We start from the raw sequence: 16,811 nt of genomic DNA on the forward strand, positions 1-16,811 counted from the left end.
AGCTGGTTTTGAGTTAAAAAAAAAAAGGAGAGAGAAGACATAATGACTGATGAACAATGACTGAAGAACTGGGTGAATTGACCAAAAAAAGTTTAAAGTTATTTATATGCAATATAAACTGTATTGTTTTAAAAGATATGATCTCACCCTCATTATCTAGTCCTGTTTTATCACACGTCTACTCCGTAACATTCGTCTCTGTGCTATGAGAAATGTGGATCAGAAATGGCAGCAACACATAGAAGAATCACCTGAACTGCTAAAAAAAGTGTTGCATTCAAATGACAGCCTCAGAGTGAAAAAATGTGGGGAAAAAATCCCAACAACATGGAACTTGGTTTCGCTTGGCTTCAGAGAAAGAAATCGCAACTGCCATAAACAGGATTGGAGCGTCCTGCCTATAAAGCTATTCACAGAAAAATATGCTGAATGGTGCCATTAAAATACCGAAACCACATTTCCACCAAAAGTAGCCAAGACTTTCTTTTTCCAGAAGTTTCTTGTCAAAGGACTGAAAAGGTCCTCCATCATAGATATGTTTTTAATATTCATGTTTGTGCTTTTATACTGATATTTTAGAGACAGGGTGGTAGGCAGAGTTGGAAACTGAGGTGAGTAAGTGGGGAATGAATGCAGTAAAAGCAGGAGACTGTTCACTTTGGGGACTGTTGCCGATTTCACCTGAGCAGTTTTCTGGACTCGTTGTTTTTGTTGATGTTTAAGAAACGTGGGCAATAACTCTACACCTACTACACAGGTTCAGAAACGATTAACACATGGAATTTTCATCAAAAGAAAAGTTGGAGCTACATCATCCCAGTGCTTTAACTGATTAACATCACCTGCAACTCAGCACAAAGACCATTCCTTATTTTACATCATGCACTCTCTCCTGTTCTAAATTCTTTGCTTACTGGTGCATAATGGTCAACTTGACAACCTCTACTTCCTCAGAGTGTTGTAAATATTTAAGTATGGTCTGGCAACACATCCAGACAGTCAAACCACCTGCTGGTAACTCTGGCAGCCGACTGAAAGCAGCGAATACTCGAATATTCAGAAATCTGCAAAGCCCACTCTTTAAGTCATTGTACTTTCAAAAGAACAACGCTTCAGGGAGGGGGGGGGTAAGACGTAGTCTCCAAGACTTTATTTAGATCTGTGGTGCCTGCAGTCAGAACACACTGAGTACCTCTGAAAGTCTCTAGTCCCTAGGGAAGCAACTGCAGTGGCAACTCAACTACTTCGACATGTTTCTGCAAGCACAGGTACGGCTTAAAAAGGTGCCACTTGTAACAAATTTCAAATAAGAACAATTAAACAACTTAGGTTCAAAATGCAAAGCTGGCTGAACTTTATCATTATTCTGCTATTATTGAAAAAAATCACTCCTCCGCAGTAAGCAATAGTTTTATTTCTTCAGGCAGGACGAGCCAAGAATGTGCTCACACCTGCTGCACTCAATTTGCAGTTAAGCTAAGATTGTGCAACATCAGTACATCTCAGCTTGTTGGCGGTGGAGCAATAAGAAGAAATGTACGCCCTGTAGCTGAAAATGGTCATTTTAGAGCGCTTTTTGTTGGGAATAAGCTCTTTAAAAACATGACTTTGTGGTAATTTTGCAATCATTCAAGGCTGCTGTTGTCTTAAACTGTGCAGAGACAAAATCTAAAGGTGAGGGAAAGTAATAATAATAGTTAAGATTAACTGAATTGTCTCCTCACGGATTAGTGTATCTTTGCTAAATATATTAGTGTTTTGAATCAGCCCTCATGTAATTGAACTGAAGGTTAATGAATGAAGGCTTATCTACTGTACAACAAAATAAGCTGAAAATAAAATGGAAAATGAAAGTAGATGAAAGTTGGACATTTCTTTTATTGGAGCTAAATCCTTTCATAACATTGAACACCTTTCTGCAAAGTATCTGCTTCACTGGCTTCAAGCCTTAAATTCAGAGAAGTAACTAAAGATTTGTGATATGAAATAGATATGACCCTCAGCTCTTTGCAGAGGTCAGAGCACTTAACCTCCTGTCTGTATTGCATTTCACCGTATCTCTCGATAACGTAATTGAAATCATTATTTGAAAAGGGCGATTTTCTCTCCCGCTGCCCCGGTGGTGTGTTCGGCACTAATTGAAGTGGATATCTCAGGTGCCTACTGCTACCTCAACACCTCCTAACTCAGCAAGAGTGGTTCTTTCACACATCTGTGTGGAGCCAAATCACAAAACCTGCAAAAGAAGTCTCACACTTCTTTCCTTCTTCCCCATATGAGAGGGTTGGGTGTACATAATTATTGAAGGGTGAAAAGATAGATTACTTTTCTACTGTGTGGGTTTGCCCTGCACACACACTGCTGCTGCTTCTGCTCAGTGCTCAGCAGCAGTGAAGGCAGATGTTAGCTTTTTAGTTGGAGCAGAAGGGCGACACAATGTACTGTGCATGACTAATGTCCTGAGCGTCTTTGCTCCTTTTTTTCCACTCTTATGATCACTAGAGTAATTCGGACGGTTGTGAAAGTGAACCAGACATCAGTGTGGAAAAGGTCCAATTTCAGAGGGGAGCTATACACTGCTCTTTCTTCTTCCGCTGAATTCAATTAAATCAAAAAACACAGAATAATCCAGCAACATGAATCGCTGCCGTCTTGTTCCTTTTGTGTGCTTTTCACACCGTCTGCTCACAAGTTTCCTTCAGAGAAGTAGAAGCTCTGGGAGCAGAACGTGGTTTGTATTCAGTCTGTGTGACAGGCGGCAAAGCAGCAATCTTGTCTGCCAGAAGACAATGATTCCACTCAGCTGCCATGTTTTGCACAATAATGTGCTATACGACATCAGTCCTGAAATCTGTCATCTCACAGAGGAACTTAAAGACTGTGACGAAGTCAGAAAGATCCTTCATGGATATTTGAGTTTTTAAAGCACTCTCTGACAGACTTCTTGTAAATGTCTTGGCTGTTGAAGATTTCATTTTGACAGGTGCCTCCTATAACCGCAGTTTGGTTTCTATGAAAAATCAATTATTGACAGAATAACTTCCTCTCACAGTGGGATCAAAGAAACATCTATTTGATCGGTAAAGCTGGATGTAGTACAGTCATGCAAAGCTATTTGGATAGTTGGTGCACAAGTAGAGTCACTTTTTTTTTGGACCACTGCCTCACAATCTTTTGCTTTTCCAGACTCTTTTCCTGTTAGCTGATTATGATCAATAAAATTTTTATACATTACAGGTGTGACAGAGTTCCAGATAAGCAAAGCCATTTTTAAATGCCACATTTTTTTGCTTAGAAATTGTGCAGCTCTATTTTCTGACATTTTAATGATTAATCTGTTCATAAAATGATTTAGATTATATTGATAATGCAAGAAAAAAACTGCCACTGCATCTATTTTTGTGGAATATTTCTTAAAACAGAATAAGTCAAAGGAAGTGACAAAGTAAAAAAAAAAAAAAAAAGACATCCAAATATACACAAAGCTATGCATCCTGTGCACAACCATCCATGTCTAAACTAAGCAGACGGCTCAGGCTAAAACCCATTATAATGGCTACACAATGTCATCATAGATGTAAGCCAAAGTCACAGCGAGTGAAAAATACATGCAGAAAGCTGTACAGGTGCCACAGACACAGACATCAGTGTCTTTAAAGAAGTCTCCTGCTCTGTTATAGATGGACTAAGCTCCAGCTTTGCATTACAGTCCAGACTTGGTCTTTTCAGCCAATGTTCTCCATGATTGAAATTCTCAGTCAGCCATCAATCTGCATTATAGACTGGTTTCCCCTTGTCTGGTGGGGGCTAACTGAAACAGATTGAGACAGCTCTTGCTCACTGCATCACTAATGGCTGCCAATGAAAGACATCTCTGTGCAGTTGACCCGTGTGTGGAACAGGATCACGTCGCAGCTCAGAGCGATGGGGAGAACACAGCTCAATATAAGGAGCCTCTTCGGCATCAGTCACTAGTCAACAGCATCCTCATCCTATTGACGAAACACTGCCCAGAAATAGAATCTAATCACAGGGTTTGGACGGGGCCTAGTTCTCCTAATGGTTTACCATTAGCTGACTGGAACAAAGCCCAAAGTATGGAGAAATATCACAATATATATCCCAGGGAGCCTGCATTGCATGGCAATAATGGCTTTTCAATGATTACCACGGCGTTTGCATCAGAGCTTGTATTAAACAGCAGAGTCCATTGATAGAGAGAGAGTTTATATGTTCATTTTTAGTTTGAATCTTTGGTATTATTCTCTGTCAAACAACCATCCATTAACCTGAGAAAAGGGCACACAAAACAGAAAATGTGGGGAGCGTGCATTTTGTCCATTCAGCTGTGTTGAATGGATAATACAGGAGTGCAGCTGAAGTGAAACAATTTCTGAGCTATTTTGCAGGCGGGCCACAACAGAGTCATTACCTGCAGGGGCATAATTGACAGTGAACACAGGCGATCCTGTTAATTGATTACCTAGCCCCCCTGCTAATGGAAAATGCAAAGGCTCATTGTGTCTACCATAAAGCTCATGTCAGGAACATTTCCACCAAAAGATGGGCAGGGGCACATTTAACTTCTCCCCGGGGTGCCCCACCATCTTAAGACCTGTCAGGTTGTTTTAATCCAATGCATAATCATCTAAAAGATTACGTTCCCTGCAGAAATCTGGCGCAATGATGATCAAAAAGCACTAAGGGACCATGTGCTTCCCTAGTAATATAACTTAATTGAGAGTACGCCCTGTTTTATTCATTCAGGTTGAGATGGAGTTGCGGGGGTACGAGCCCCCTCTCCCCACTCGTCCAGGATTCAGCCTCCAGCTCCTCCTCTGATGCATCGTTTGCATCAGTACTTGGGAACACTTGTCCGCGCGCTGCTGCACCTCCCCACAGTGCATTCACGGACTGCACTTTGCCAGGTGACAGCAGACACGCGCTCAAGAGTGAAAACATGATATGTTTCTAACACGCCCGAAGTCGGGAATTGACGGAGAATGGAGACGCGCCTCGGTCATTGCCTTTTCATCGTTTTCTCTGAGTGGATTTGGCTCTTCACCCTAACTTCCATCCTGGGCGGAACGAAAGCGGAGGTGAGGTGCATTCCCTCGTGCCAGCTGCCGCTTATCAACGCGTTTCCCCGGGAACTCTCGGCGCTTGATCTGGCTGACTTAGACGAGGCACCAGTTGATGAATTTGTTGGAATTACCGAGGGGTCACCAGAAGCCAAAGGAGACGAAAAGTATAACATTGCGGAATTACCAGCGAGGGAAGAAAGTTCGTTCAAAGTGCAGCCACGGCTGGGTAGAAATAACACGAGTTGCCTGGAGAAAGACGCGTTAAGCGGGCAGCAAAAACTTTCCCAGCAGAAAGTGGTTTCTGGAAGTGCTTCAGCCTCATCTCCTGTTAACGGTGACTTGGCCCAAGAGGCAAAAAACAACAGCTTTTACGTTGAAAATGGGGCGCAGGTTGATGTGATGGGGGAAGAGGACGCGGACGTGCCCAGTTGGAGACGAACACGCAGCGCGAGGAGCGCAGAGGCATGGTCCGGCTACAGACCCGAAGAGGGCGGGGAGGATGCTTCGTTTGCGGACCAGGAGGAGATTCAACTGACAAGCACCACATTTCCACTGACAGGGGACACGGCGCATAACCAGGCGATGGTGCACTGGTCCGGACAGAACAGCAGCGTAAGTAGTTCATGTGTACCAGATTTACGCACGGCGCTCTTTTGACGCAGTGTGGTCAGTGTTTAATTACAAGGTTTAATTACGTCATTTAAAGCACATACTTTTGACTGGCAATGATTGAGTAAATGAGGCTTGGAAGAGATGAATGTGAGACTGCTGAGAGGTTGCGGAGTTTCAGGGTATCAGTCTTGCTCTGCTTCACCCTCCCCGCTTCCTTTCTTTCTCTGTCTCTCTCCGTCTTTCTCACACACGCATACACCATCAACTATTATTTATTGATTAGCTGTCTTGGATAGGATGAACCTCTAAGAAAAAAAAGTCTAAATAACACAAGTTTGAAACCGGGCATTGAGCTCAAAATTAATGATTGTCTTCTCTTTCCCATCCGTTCCTTCACTCATCCACACACTCTACTCTTTAGCTCCTTTTTCTCCTTTTTGGGTCGAATCACTGATTTTGGCAGCTGGCTGTGGGCATTATTTTCATCCATAAACGAGATCAATGACCCTTTTTATGCGCCTTATCTTCTTACTGGAGCTTCATCTGCTTTGCTCATAAATAGAGAGATGGATGAGACTATATTAAAGGTTAAACATACAGCACAGTGACTGGTGCACTGTTCCCAAAGTTATGCAGACGTTAATCTACGTCAGAGAGCACAGCCACTGCAGAGTAAAAGTCAAAGTCATGATACCAAGAATACAAATTCTCAAGTATTAATAGAAATACTCCTTTTCACCCTCTTTTTATTCCAAAACTGTTACTTGAAGTTAAAAATAAGCAGACTTTAAAAAGCAAAATGGGGCAGTAAATAGCAGCACAGTGATACCATTACACAGAAAGTGATAACCACCCCACATTCAAAGGCAACCAGAAATGTGTTTTTAGCTTCTACTCGAAAATGCTCATGGAAGCAGCTTCCCATATATCAAGGAAACTGGCATTCCCTAGTTTGGGAACATCCTCTTCTCTTATTTTTGTTTCTGTGAACATCCAGCAACCCCCAGTCGAGGATGTGAGTGAATGGGAGAGCTCCAAAAACAACAGGGGGTCTGCAATGTAAGCCAGTCCAAGCCATTTACAGTTTTACAAGCAGGAAGACTTTGAAATCAGTTCTAAGAGACACGCAGAGCCTTTTAGAGTTCAGCTAAAACCACACTGGTATGCTGTCGCTTTCTTGTTTTGATCATGAGTCAAGCAGCAGAATTTGAATAATTTCTAGTCCCTAAATAGACTTTTCAGTAAGACCAGGGAAATGTTTAGTAGTCTAGCCTGCTTAAAATGTAAGCATGAATTAGCTTTTAGATATCTTGCTGGATTGAAATACACCCAGGCGATATTTCTGAGATGAGAGCCTGCTGATTTGGAGATGAGATTTATTAGTGGAATCAGAGTCTAACACACTATGACACAGGGCCGAGGCTTGATTTTGGAGAACCAGAGATCCAAGGTTCCTGGGATAGCGCATCTGTTTTGGCCTCAGGCTATGAAAAAGTATTTATGCCTTATTTGCCTTTCATTGAGTTTCATAAAGTTATGACTTGTCTATGTTGGAAAGTGCAGACAGGCTGTGAGTCAGTTTAACACATTTAGCTTCATTATACAGATATGTATAATTGTGTGTCATCAGCATAATGGCTATGGAAATGGACATAATTATGACATTATCTCTGGCCAGCATATAGATTAGCAAGAGGATGAAACAGAGATGGCTCTCCCATTCAAAAAAGGAAGTGTTTAATTTCTCAGACACATAAGCCACTAGAATTGCATTAACACCCCCCCCCCCCCCCCCCCATATACACACATACACACACTCATGTTTAAATGAAACAAATTTAAAACACATTCAGCAAGAACAACCCATTATCAAGACCAGCTAACAATGTTGCAGTCAAATTCATCTCATGCATCACTTCATCCAAAAGAACCAGAAATGAATTTCAATGTTTTTAAACACACCAGATTTAATGGTGAGCTGTAAACAGATGCAAATAAATTATAAAAAGGCAACAGTGCTCCAAAATAAACTCCAAATAGAGCACAACTTGTTTTTCTGTGACTCTGAATTCCTTGGAGAGATATTTTGACATTTAGAAACAAACTTTTTTTATGGAATGCTTTAGAAGAAAATACCACTCACAATTTTGCACATATAAAATTAACTTACAGCCAAAAATACTATTAGCTTAGGATAAGACTGGGAGTAAGGAGGGGACAGCCTGTCTAGACATGGTTATCTCATTTTTTTAACATACACACACACAGGAATGGATATGGCTCAAAAGACAGTGAAATGCTCAAACTTGGTTACATTTCCTATTTCCTAGTTGCCATTTAAAATGCTAAGCTAAAAGCTACTCACATGCTAATGTAAGCTTCCTATTTACCAGACTGACACAAGAGTGGCATCAATCGCCATCACACCAACTGTTGGTGAGAGAGCAAATACAGTTCTTTTTGAAATAATACAGAAAAAAAATAACTGGCACCACAGAAGTACTCTGCTAAGTTTGGGTTCATACCAAACTTTTTAAAGAATGTGGCCTCAGTGGGAGGAGTCTACATTTTTTACACAAATACATACATGTACAGTTGACTGTGTTAACATGTGACCCACTTAGGGTGTACTTGTCTCTCAAACCCCTGTTTGTTTTGTTTCAGCCTTCCACAATCTGTTAAGAAAAATTAAAAACACATAGGATAAAACACAAGGGCCTGTGTCCACTTATGTTTTTGTACTACAGGCAGCTCTTAAAATGCTCTGCATACTTCTCATTTGCCTTTAATAAATGGAATTTTATTAAAATAGAAACAACAACATGAAAAGTATTTGATTGTAATCATGAGTTAGCAGCAGCTACACACATAAAGAAAGAACCTACTAACAAAACAAAACAAAACATAACAAAAAAAATTCTCAATTGTTGTTGATAAAGTTCACATCAGAAGTTAAAGCCCTTTTTGATTTTCATTTGGCCACTTGAGTAACCTCAACTAGCTCTGCAAAGTAGAATTATTTTCATTAAAGTGCTGTAAGCAGCTTGGTAAAACAGGTGCCACAAGGTGTTTGTCTCTTGCCTGGGACGTGCATTGGTTTGTACTAGGGCTGCACGATATGGCCAAAATCCATTATCTCGATATTCGTAGGCTATATCCCGATACAAGATATATATCTCGATACAAGATATATATCTCGATATTCTGATTTCTCCTCTAAATCACTCTATTAATGTTAAATCCAACCCTTTTGATACATAAAATGACATCAGTATAATGATTCAAGCAGACCTTTTAGTTGGATTTTTGAAATTTTAATGCAAAAAGGAGAAAATCTCAATCTCTCTCAGGTAAAGTTTAGCAAATTCTTTATTTGAAACCAAACTTCACGTAGTTACATATTTTTAGTTCCAGTAAAATAATTCATTTAGGTTTATTAAACTGACTTATATTATATTATATTATATTATATTATATTATATTATATTATATTATATTATATTATATTATATTATATTATATATTTTATTATATTATATTATTTTATAATTTATTAAATTATACTTTCAAAATATGAACTAAAGTTGGAGATAATATGACTTTCACATCCATAAATCAGCTACCTGGGTAATGTTGGTCTTGCGGAAAGGACTAGTGATTTCTGTCTTTGAGCCTGGGGTCTGGTTGAATTGTATTGGATTTGTCTTCTGATATTATCCCAGCTTGCAGTATTTTGGTATTCAGCTGTAAAATAGCATCAAACTCATCTGTCGTCATGTTTTGAGCAGTGATCAGCTGAGTGCTTTGACCGAACGGCACTCAGAGAGGGTGGGCAGAGTGCGCAGAAAAGCCAAAGTTAAAGTTAAAAACATGCTGTGTTTGTTTCTCGTTGTGGAGAGCTGGGAGAGAATCAGGGATCATACAGGCAGAAAAGCAAATCCAAATAAGCAACTACTGCACTCTTGAAAACAAGCCCCAGGAACCCACAACGACAGCGACTACGACGTGTAAGCGACTTTTCTTCTCTCCTCTCCTAATATCATAACACGCATGGGCAGGAGAATTTTCTGGGTGGGCGGGGGAGCGTGGTGCTTGCTGTGAGAGGAGCACCGGCTGAGCAACAGAGAGTGAAACGAGCCAATTACCGAAGAGATTTACGTTGTGACGTCTGAAAACATTTAGGTTGCTGTTTATACTCGATGATTGAAATCTAGTCATTTTATATATGTCACGTGCAAAAACCTGTGATACATCGAGTATATTCGATATACCCCCCAGCCCTAGTTTGTACAGAAATAATGCAAAAATGCTGTTGGTGGACACAGGCCCTAAGAGTAGCTGTAGCCTGGGTTTACTGCTAAAAAGCCTAAAGTACTGTCACATATCCTAGTAAATTTTATTTTTTATTCGTAACAGTCAGGATACATTAACAAATTATGCTTCTTAATCTGTTTGCCTTGGAGTAAAATCATGATTACCAGAATTTAGTATCATCCTTTTCGCAGTAACATGACAAACCTCTCTTGCCAGAGTTGCTTCAACCTCATGGCACAGTTCCACATCCCACAAACAGTATGTGTTTGCTCCTCTATGTGTCACACCCTTTCTCTCTCTGTCTGTCTTTCTCTCTGTCTCTGTCTTTTTCTCTCTTTGCACAGTCGCAAAAGAAGCTCTCAGGTTTACAGCTGGTGCACTTACAAGAATTGTTTTTCAAGAGGGGATATATCCGAAAAACCAGCCAGTTACCCTTTAAAAGGTTAAATGTCAATTCAACTTGTTAACACTTACAGTTTACGCCTACTGGCTGACTGTTAGTGGGTCCAAAAGAGGTTTAGCAGCCTGTCACACATCATTGGGTAACTTGTGTTTCAAGGCAAATGAAGGAGGAGGACTGTTTGGAAAATGTAGAAACAATTGATGCACTGGTCACCTAACAGAAAAAAAAGAGAGGAGAAGGTTTTAGGGGTTTTAAAAGCTTACAGTGTTCGTATACGTGATATCTTCTGTGGCTTGTTAGCGTGACTCAGTTTGCGTGGGAAAGAGCGGCTCTGTTTTGACACTTCAGGCTGTGTCCTCACATGAGGACTTTGTCATACACGAAACAAGTTGTCAGAGCGCCCACACTCCTCAAAAATTTAGACAAGTGTTAGTAAACAATATTGTTGAGCCTGCTAAAATGTTTTTCTTAACACTGATCTGTATTTTTCTGGTGTTGGACCTACAGGACACCTGCCAGCTTGTGCAAACAGCTTGCATGACCCAGCTTTGTTTTGCTGTGATATTTAGTGTCCCAGTCCAATTTCAGAGACTCTGGACCTTTTCTTACATCATTTATTAAATTATCACAGCTGTGGTTTCATTTTGCTTTTAAATTGAGAGGAAAACCACTGAAAAGGCAGAGAAAATCAGCTGCAATTGCACATTGATTTATGAGGTTATTGTCAGTCATTAGTCACAGTTTGTGCCTGTGTATAAGTGAACAGACAGGCCAACAGGGTAAACAGCACTATGTCTGAAAGATTGATTTACTCGTTGCTTTAAGGACGTGAATGCAATGAAGGACATTGTGGATAAATGTTGTATTATGTAAAGATGGTAAGGTAGACTATATTTCTGAGCGTTGCAGAGTTTGTGTCATAGAGAGCATAAATGTAGCTTCCCAGCCTTCAATGTTTTCTCTACAGGAGTCAGCACAGATTCATAATTTCAATTAACTTGTGTGGCAGAGGATGTTAACTGAAGATCTGCTGGGGCTTTATGAGCTGTGAACCAAGGGCACAGCATGTTTAACGGCCTGATGTGCAAGGGCTAAAGAGTCCAGCAGTGATTAGAGTGCAGCAAACAATTAACTTTGGCTTTGTGTTATTTGTCCCTTTTAAAAGAAATTCTAGCTAGGGTATAAAAAGCTCAGAAAAAAATGCTCCTTCATTTGGGATGATCAAAGGAAAACAGGCTGTGTACTGTTTTGTAGTGCAGGGCATTTATGACATACACTGCGGCTTGTCAACCAGATGCTTTGATGCTTTCAAAAATGTAGCAAGGAAGCAAGCACTAAAAAACTTAAGAAATATTATAGTAAGCATTTGGATTTAATTGCACAGGTTTAAAAAGGCTGTTTCTCTATGTAGTAAAATGATTGACATTTGGTGGCTGCCTTGATTGTATTACTCTGTAGTTGTAGCCACACCAGGGATATTCTGAAGCAACTCATTTCCAAGTGGCTGAATTCAGATTCCAACTAGTCAATAAGTCTGAAGGTAAGGAAGCACTCAAAGAACAATCAAATGGAATCACAGTGTCTCAGGGTGAAAAATTACACATTAGTTTGCCATTTGTGGTAAATGTTAGCAGGGCTAGCACCAACCACAAATGTCAATGCTGGTTAGGGATTGCGCTGACCAAGTGGTTACATCACAAAGCCTATATACACTTTTATCTCAATTTTCAAGATGAGTACTGCCAGACTGAGCTGCACTGTAAGATGCCATCTTCATCTGTGTTTGTTTCCATCCAGGTAGTAGAGCATCATGGCATTAATCATTAGCCACAGCCCTTGCTTGAGGCAGATGTCTACACAACAGCTTTGACACAACATGTTACCATGTTTCAGGCTGCATTAATGAAAATATCAGGAATTTGTTGAACTTACTAGTGATTCTGCTGTCTGGTTGATGTTTGATAGTAAGAAAATACACACACATCTCTGATTCACATTGGCACAAAAATCCTTAAAATGCCCAGGCCTCACTTTTTAGCCTGACTCTACCCAGACAGTTTTCATGCCCATCCCCAAGTGAACTTTACACCAGATGTCAGGGTGAGCTAATGTGTGAAAAAGTCACAAGGGGGAATGAGGTTGGGAGGGGATGGTGATTTTTCTGTTATGTGACCCATGCTGGATTGGTCAGTCGTCATGAGTGCATCGAAGCTGTTCCTTAACTGTTATTTACTGCATTCATCTACATGAAGCATTCTTCAAAAGGCAAAAGAAATGATGTCAAAGTCATATTGTTGTACCATCTTTTGCCACAGTGTTGGATTTCTTAACATTATTTGATAAAAGTGACCTTTTTATATCATATCCTTCCCCCTCAAAACAGCTTCTACACTCCTTATCCAATTAGGGAAACTTCACGCTGTAAGAAAGGTGTGACTAACAACTCTGGAAAGTAATTTAAATATATCTTCAGTGGTGTGAAAAGGTCTTAAATTAGGTAAGACCAAGCTACTCTGCTTGTGTGTCTGCACAAAACTATCATCACACTTTCAGTTTATAAGCAACCTCAAGTTTGGCCAACAACAGCATATCATATCTAAAGACGAATTATGGAACCACACATGTTGGAGGAAAAAACGTTTGGCCTTTTCTCAAGCTGTCTTCAGATATCTTGGATCTCTGCAGAAAGACCACTGCTGCCAAAACATGTAAAATATTAATCCAGAGATATTGAAACAGGCTTATTGCAGCTTGTAAGTAATCCGTTGGCAGTAGCTATGTAGGGAAAACTGTCAATGGACCTCCTCGAACTGCAAACAGCCAGCCAGCATTATTTAACATGCCAGAAATTCATCTGAGTGCCTTAAATGTGGAACATGTATCATTCTTCTTATTCAAAGAAGAATAATACTTTGTGCAAATTTAGGGATCAAGGTAACTTTAGTGTTTCATTTATTAAAAAGAAGTTTTTGTTTTATTTTCATTCTGTCTTTGTATTTACCCCTTGTTTTGCATGATGTTGCTAATTTAATGACCTTAGTCCCCGCTCTCAGTCCAAACCCATGCTGGTGTGGTGAATCAGAGACTAAATTGCCTGTAGGTGTGAATGTGTTTGTCATTCTGTGACACATTCAAACTGTCCTGGGTGTTGCCCCGTGCAGACTCCAACCCCCTAATAACCTTGAACGTTGTCCTGTTTAATTTTCACTCCGTCCAGCTGTTTTAAATGCATTGCGAATTATGTTAGTCACTTAAAATTCTTCAGATAAAAAGTGTACAGGCAGCACCCTGTATAATTCACGAGATATCACCGGCAGAAGAGGCTGAACAGAAGGAAAATGATATCCAGATTTCAATTGTGTAAAATGTTAACACCATTTTCTTCACACTTTTCCTCTTCCCTTTTCTTGTTGCAGTCAGTGATGAAGATCCCTTCAGTAGTTTTTTGTCCTTTAAAAAATCAACCTATTGATGGAACACCATTTTCTGTGTCTCCCTGGCCTTGGGCTTCAGCTTGCTCTGCAGTATTGAGGGTATTTAGCTTGAGTGTCTTTTTCTTTACAGTTCCCCATTTCTTGGCAAAAGATGCCTCATAATCTTTCTATATCTTAAAGCTGAATGGCCAGCTCCTCTGGGACTCCAAACTTTCTACGTCTCGGGTATTTGCTGAGTTTCTCCATCTCTGGCAAAGACAGTTTTCCCTTCCCGCTTCTTAAAATACGTCCTTCATCCTGCAGCCATTCAAAGATTGGTGCCTAGCTCGTGTTTACTTTGTTTTGTTGTAATTCCAGCTCTGTTTTTCCTGAAAAGGGCATCTTCTTCTTCTTCTTCTTCTTCTATATGCTTACGGCCCAGGTGTAAAGCTAAACCTGAGGTAGTTTATTGAGACTTTTGTTTATCGTCTCATCTGCCTCTGCAAGTTGGAGCAGGGCCAGGTATGCAGTTGTCACATCTATGACTCACCGGCTCAACTTTGGGTAAAATGCTGTATCTGCTGGCATTCTTATGTTCTATTTTGAGACTTTTTCTATCACAGTCTTTGTGAAGCTCAGTGCCTGAGAACTGTTGGAGTAGTCTTGCTTAGCCAGATATGTCTTTACACTTCTCAATAGCACTGAGCCAAGGCTGAAGTAAGAGCTGAAGCTATCACAATTCTGAACTGAAGACAAAAAATCTAGTTTTTTGGTATTTCCACCAAAAATGATTGCTTTGGAGTCATTAAAGGTCCCATATTACGCTCCTTTGCTGCAATTTAATATGGATCATTGATATCTTGATGAAATGGTAGTAACATGTTTTGGTCCAAAAAGCCAATAAATCAAGCACAGCAGCATTGTTTCCAGGCTCTCATAGCCCCTCTCTTCAGAACGGTCTGATTTAGTGGGCGTGACCTTCATATGTAAATGAGCCGCCACTGATACTGCCGCGCTCTTCCGCGTCACTGAGAGCGGCACCACATCCATGACTACCGAGCTCAGAGTGCAAAATGTTTAGAAAATAGTGAAGCTCGTTTACCGTAACATTACAGGCTAAAACAACAGGCTAACTGCAGCTACAGTTAGCATCCTGAAGCTAACACAGAGACAGGGAGGACACTGAGGAAAAGCTCTTACATCTGCTCCACAGCACACAGCATTTAAAATACTCACATTTCTAGGGTCCGAGGTTTGTTGGCGGATGGTTGGTAATGCGCCTGGATTCAGGACCAGTCTATTTGCTAGTCCTCTGTTGTACTGTCCAAAGTTGGAAAAGCAGTCGGCCCTGAAGTGACTAGCACACACATGAACAGTTTTACTGAGTGTAGCTGGCACATTTCCTTGATAAATGAACTCTAGCCACTTGGTCTTGTCTTCTTCCGAAATGGGAAGCTTGTGCATGAAACTATGTGGCTGTTTACAGCCAAAAACAGAGCAGTGATGGCTCATCAACTTCGGCATTCTCGAGGGGAGTGGGCGGGAGGGGGATGCGGGGGTATCTGCTCCAGTGGACCAATAAGGTCAGACTTGCTCCTGATTAGTCAAAAAAGGGAATTGCTGATGTTGGCAAATCCCCAAAATCCAAACAGCTTGTTATAGGTCAGGATTTTACATTCACAAGCACTACTAAGTACAGGTTTTGTCATTAAATATCACATTTTGTGGGCTGGGAGGAAAGCCAAAGACAAACAAATTTCACCGAAAGACTTAATAAAGTGATTTTTGCATAATATGGGACCTTTAAAGGAGCCTCTTAGAGAGCTCCCATCACAGTCTTGTGTTTGACATTTCAGTTGTTTGATACCAGAAATGACAGTATTTGGATTGCAATTTTTTTCACAATCCATCCGCACCACCATGAGTCAGGCCATGTTTGATTCACTTGTTGATGGAAAATTTATCATTGTAGTGTACAATATAAAACTGCACCTTGCTTGTTCCTCAGCCCCAAACTAACATGAGCATGATCACAATACCTGTCCGTCTGCACCAGTCTCTCCTCTGAGTGTGTGTGAGGGGAGGCTGTGGCGAAAGCTTCAGTATTTGATACATCTTGGTAAAATAAAAGACTTCAAGAAGAATTTTATCGTACTGCACATAAAGGTGTGACAGTAGCTCCTTTAAAAAATACCAGAAAACCCAGGTGATACATGCACATTTACGGTTGAAGTAATGAGAAAAACAGCCTCACTGTTTACAGATATAAACATAAACGGCACCTTGTTGGTCCTCTCCTCCTGGTCAGAGACAAATCATCACTCCTCCCACAAAATCTGCTGTGAGAGTAGGGATAATGATTATGCACTATTTCCAAAATACAAGCACAGCGGGAATACAAAGGCATTGAGATGCAGCAATGAACACCTCACATGGCCCGGTGCACACAACTGTGCCTAGGTGACAACAAATATGACAAGATGACTGGGTGTTGAGTTTACACCTGATTGGAGTCAATTCACTGATCTGTGTTTTTTAAGCGCATGGTTTTTGAACAGTTTCATTTTAAAGACACAACCAAATAGTCTTTATAGGAAAGCTTAATTATTGATGAGTGAGGCTTTTGTAGAATAATGTTGGTAAAAAGCCTCCAGGCGTCTGTTTCTCTCAGATGCCCAGAGGTGCATTGTGTTTTGTTGTGCCTTGAAATGCAAAATTAGGGTCATTTCTAAGAAAATAGTGTGACAGTTTTTTTTTTTCTTATTTTAATCTTTAACCTGTGATCTGAACTAGGGCTGGACAATTAATTTGATTTTAATCGTGATTTCAATTTTGCCATCTGACAATCATATAAACAATATAATCAAAGAAAAACAATTAATATGCCACACAGTGTAGATGTATGCAAGTTCCTGTGCTTCATAGCTCTTCTGTGTTCCATGTGCAGCCACAGCAAGTGTGTGTGACTTATGTGTATCAATAATA

At 40.4% G+C, this 16,811-nt stretch overlaps 1 protein-coding gene across 1 annotated transcript in view; it reads left to right on the forward strand.

Annotated features, from left to right (window-relative positions):
* Positions 1–4,857: 4,857 nt before the first annotated feature.
* The window catches only part of LOC141794772 (VPS10 domain-containing receptor SorCS1-like), a 70,102-nt gene continuing 58,148 nt past the window's right edge, over positions 4,858–16,811 (forward strand). The window contains exon 1 of the mRNA XM_074675271.1: positions 4,858–5,696. Coding sequence (XP_074531372.1) covers positions 5,004–5,696 — 693 coding nt within the window. The 5' untranslated portion in view covers positions 4,858–5,003. The remainder of the gene's footprint in view (positions 5,697–16,811) is intronic.

This window comes from Halichoeres trimaculatus, unplaced genomic scaffold (genome assembly GCF_033239565.1).
Source record: "Halichoeres trimaculatus isolate MK-OKI-2021-1 unplaced genomic scaffold, fHalTri1.1 fHalTri1_scaffold_8, whole genome shotgun sequence".
Classification (NCBI taxonomy): Eukaryota; Metazoa; Chordata; class Actinopteri; order Labriformes; family Labridae; genus Halichoeres; species Halichoeres trimaculatus.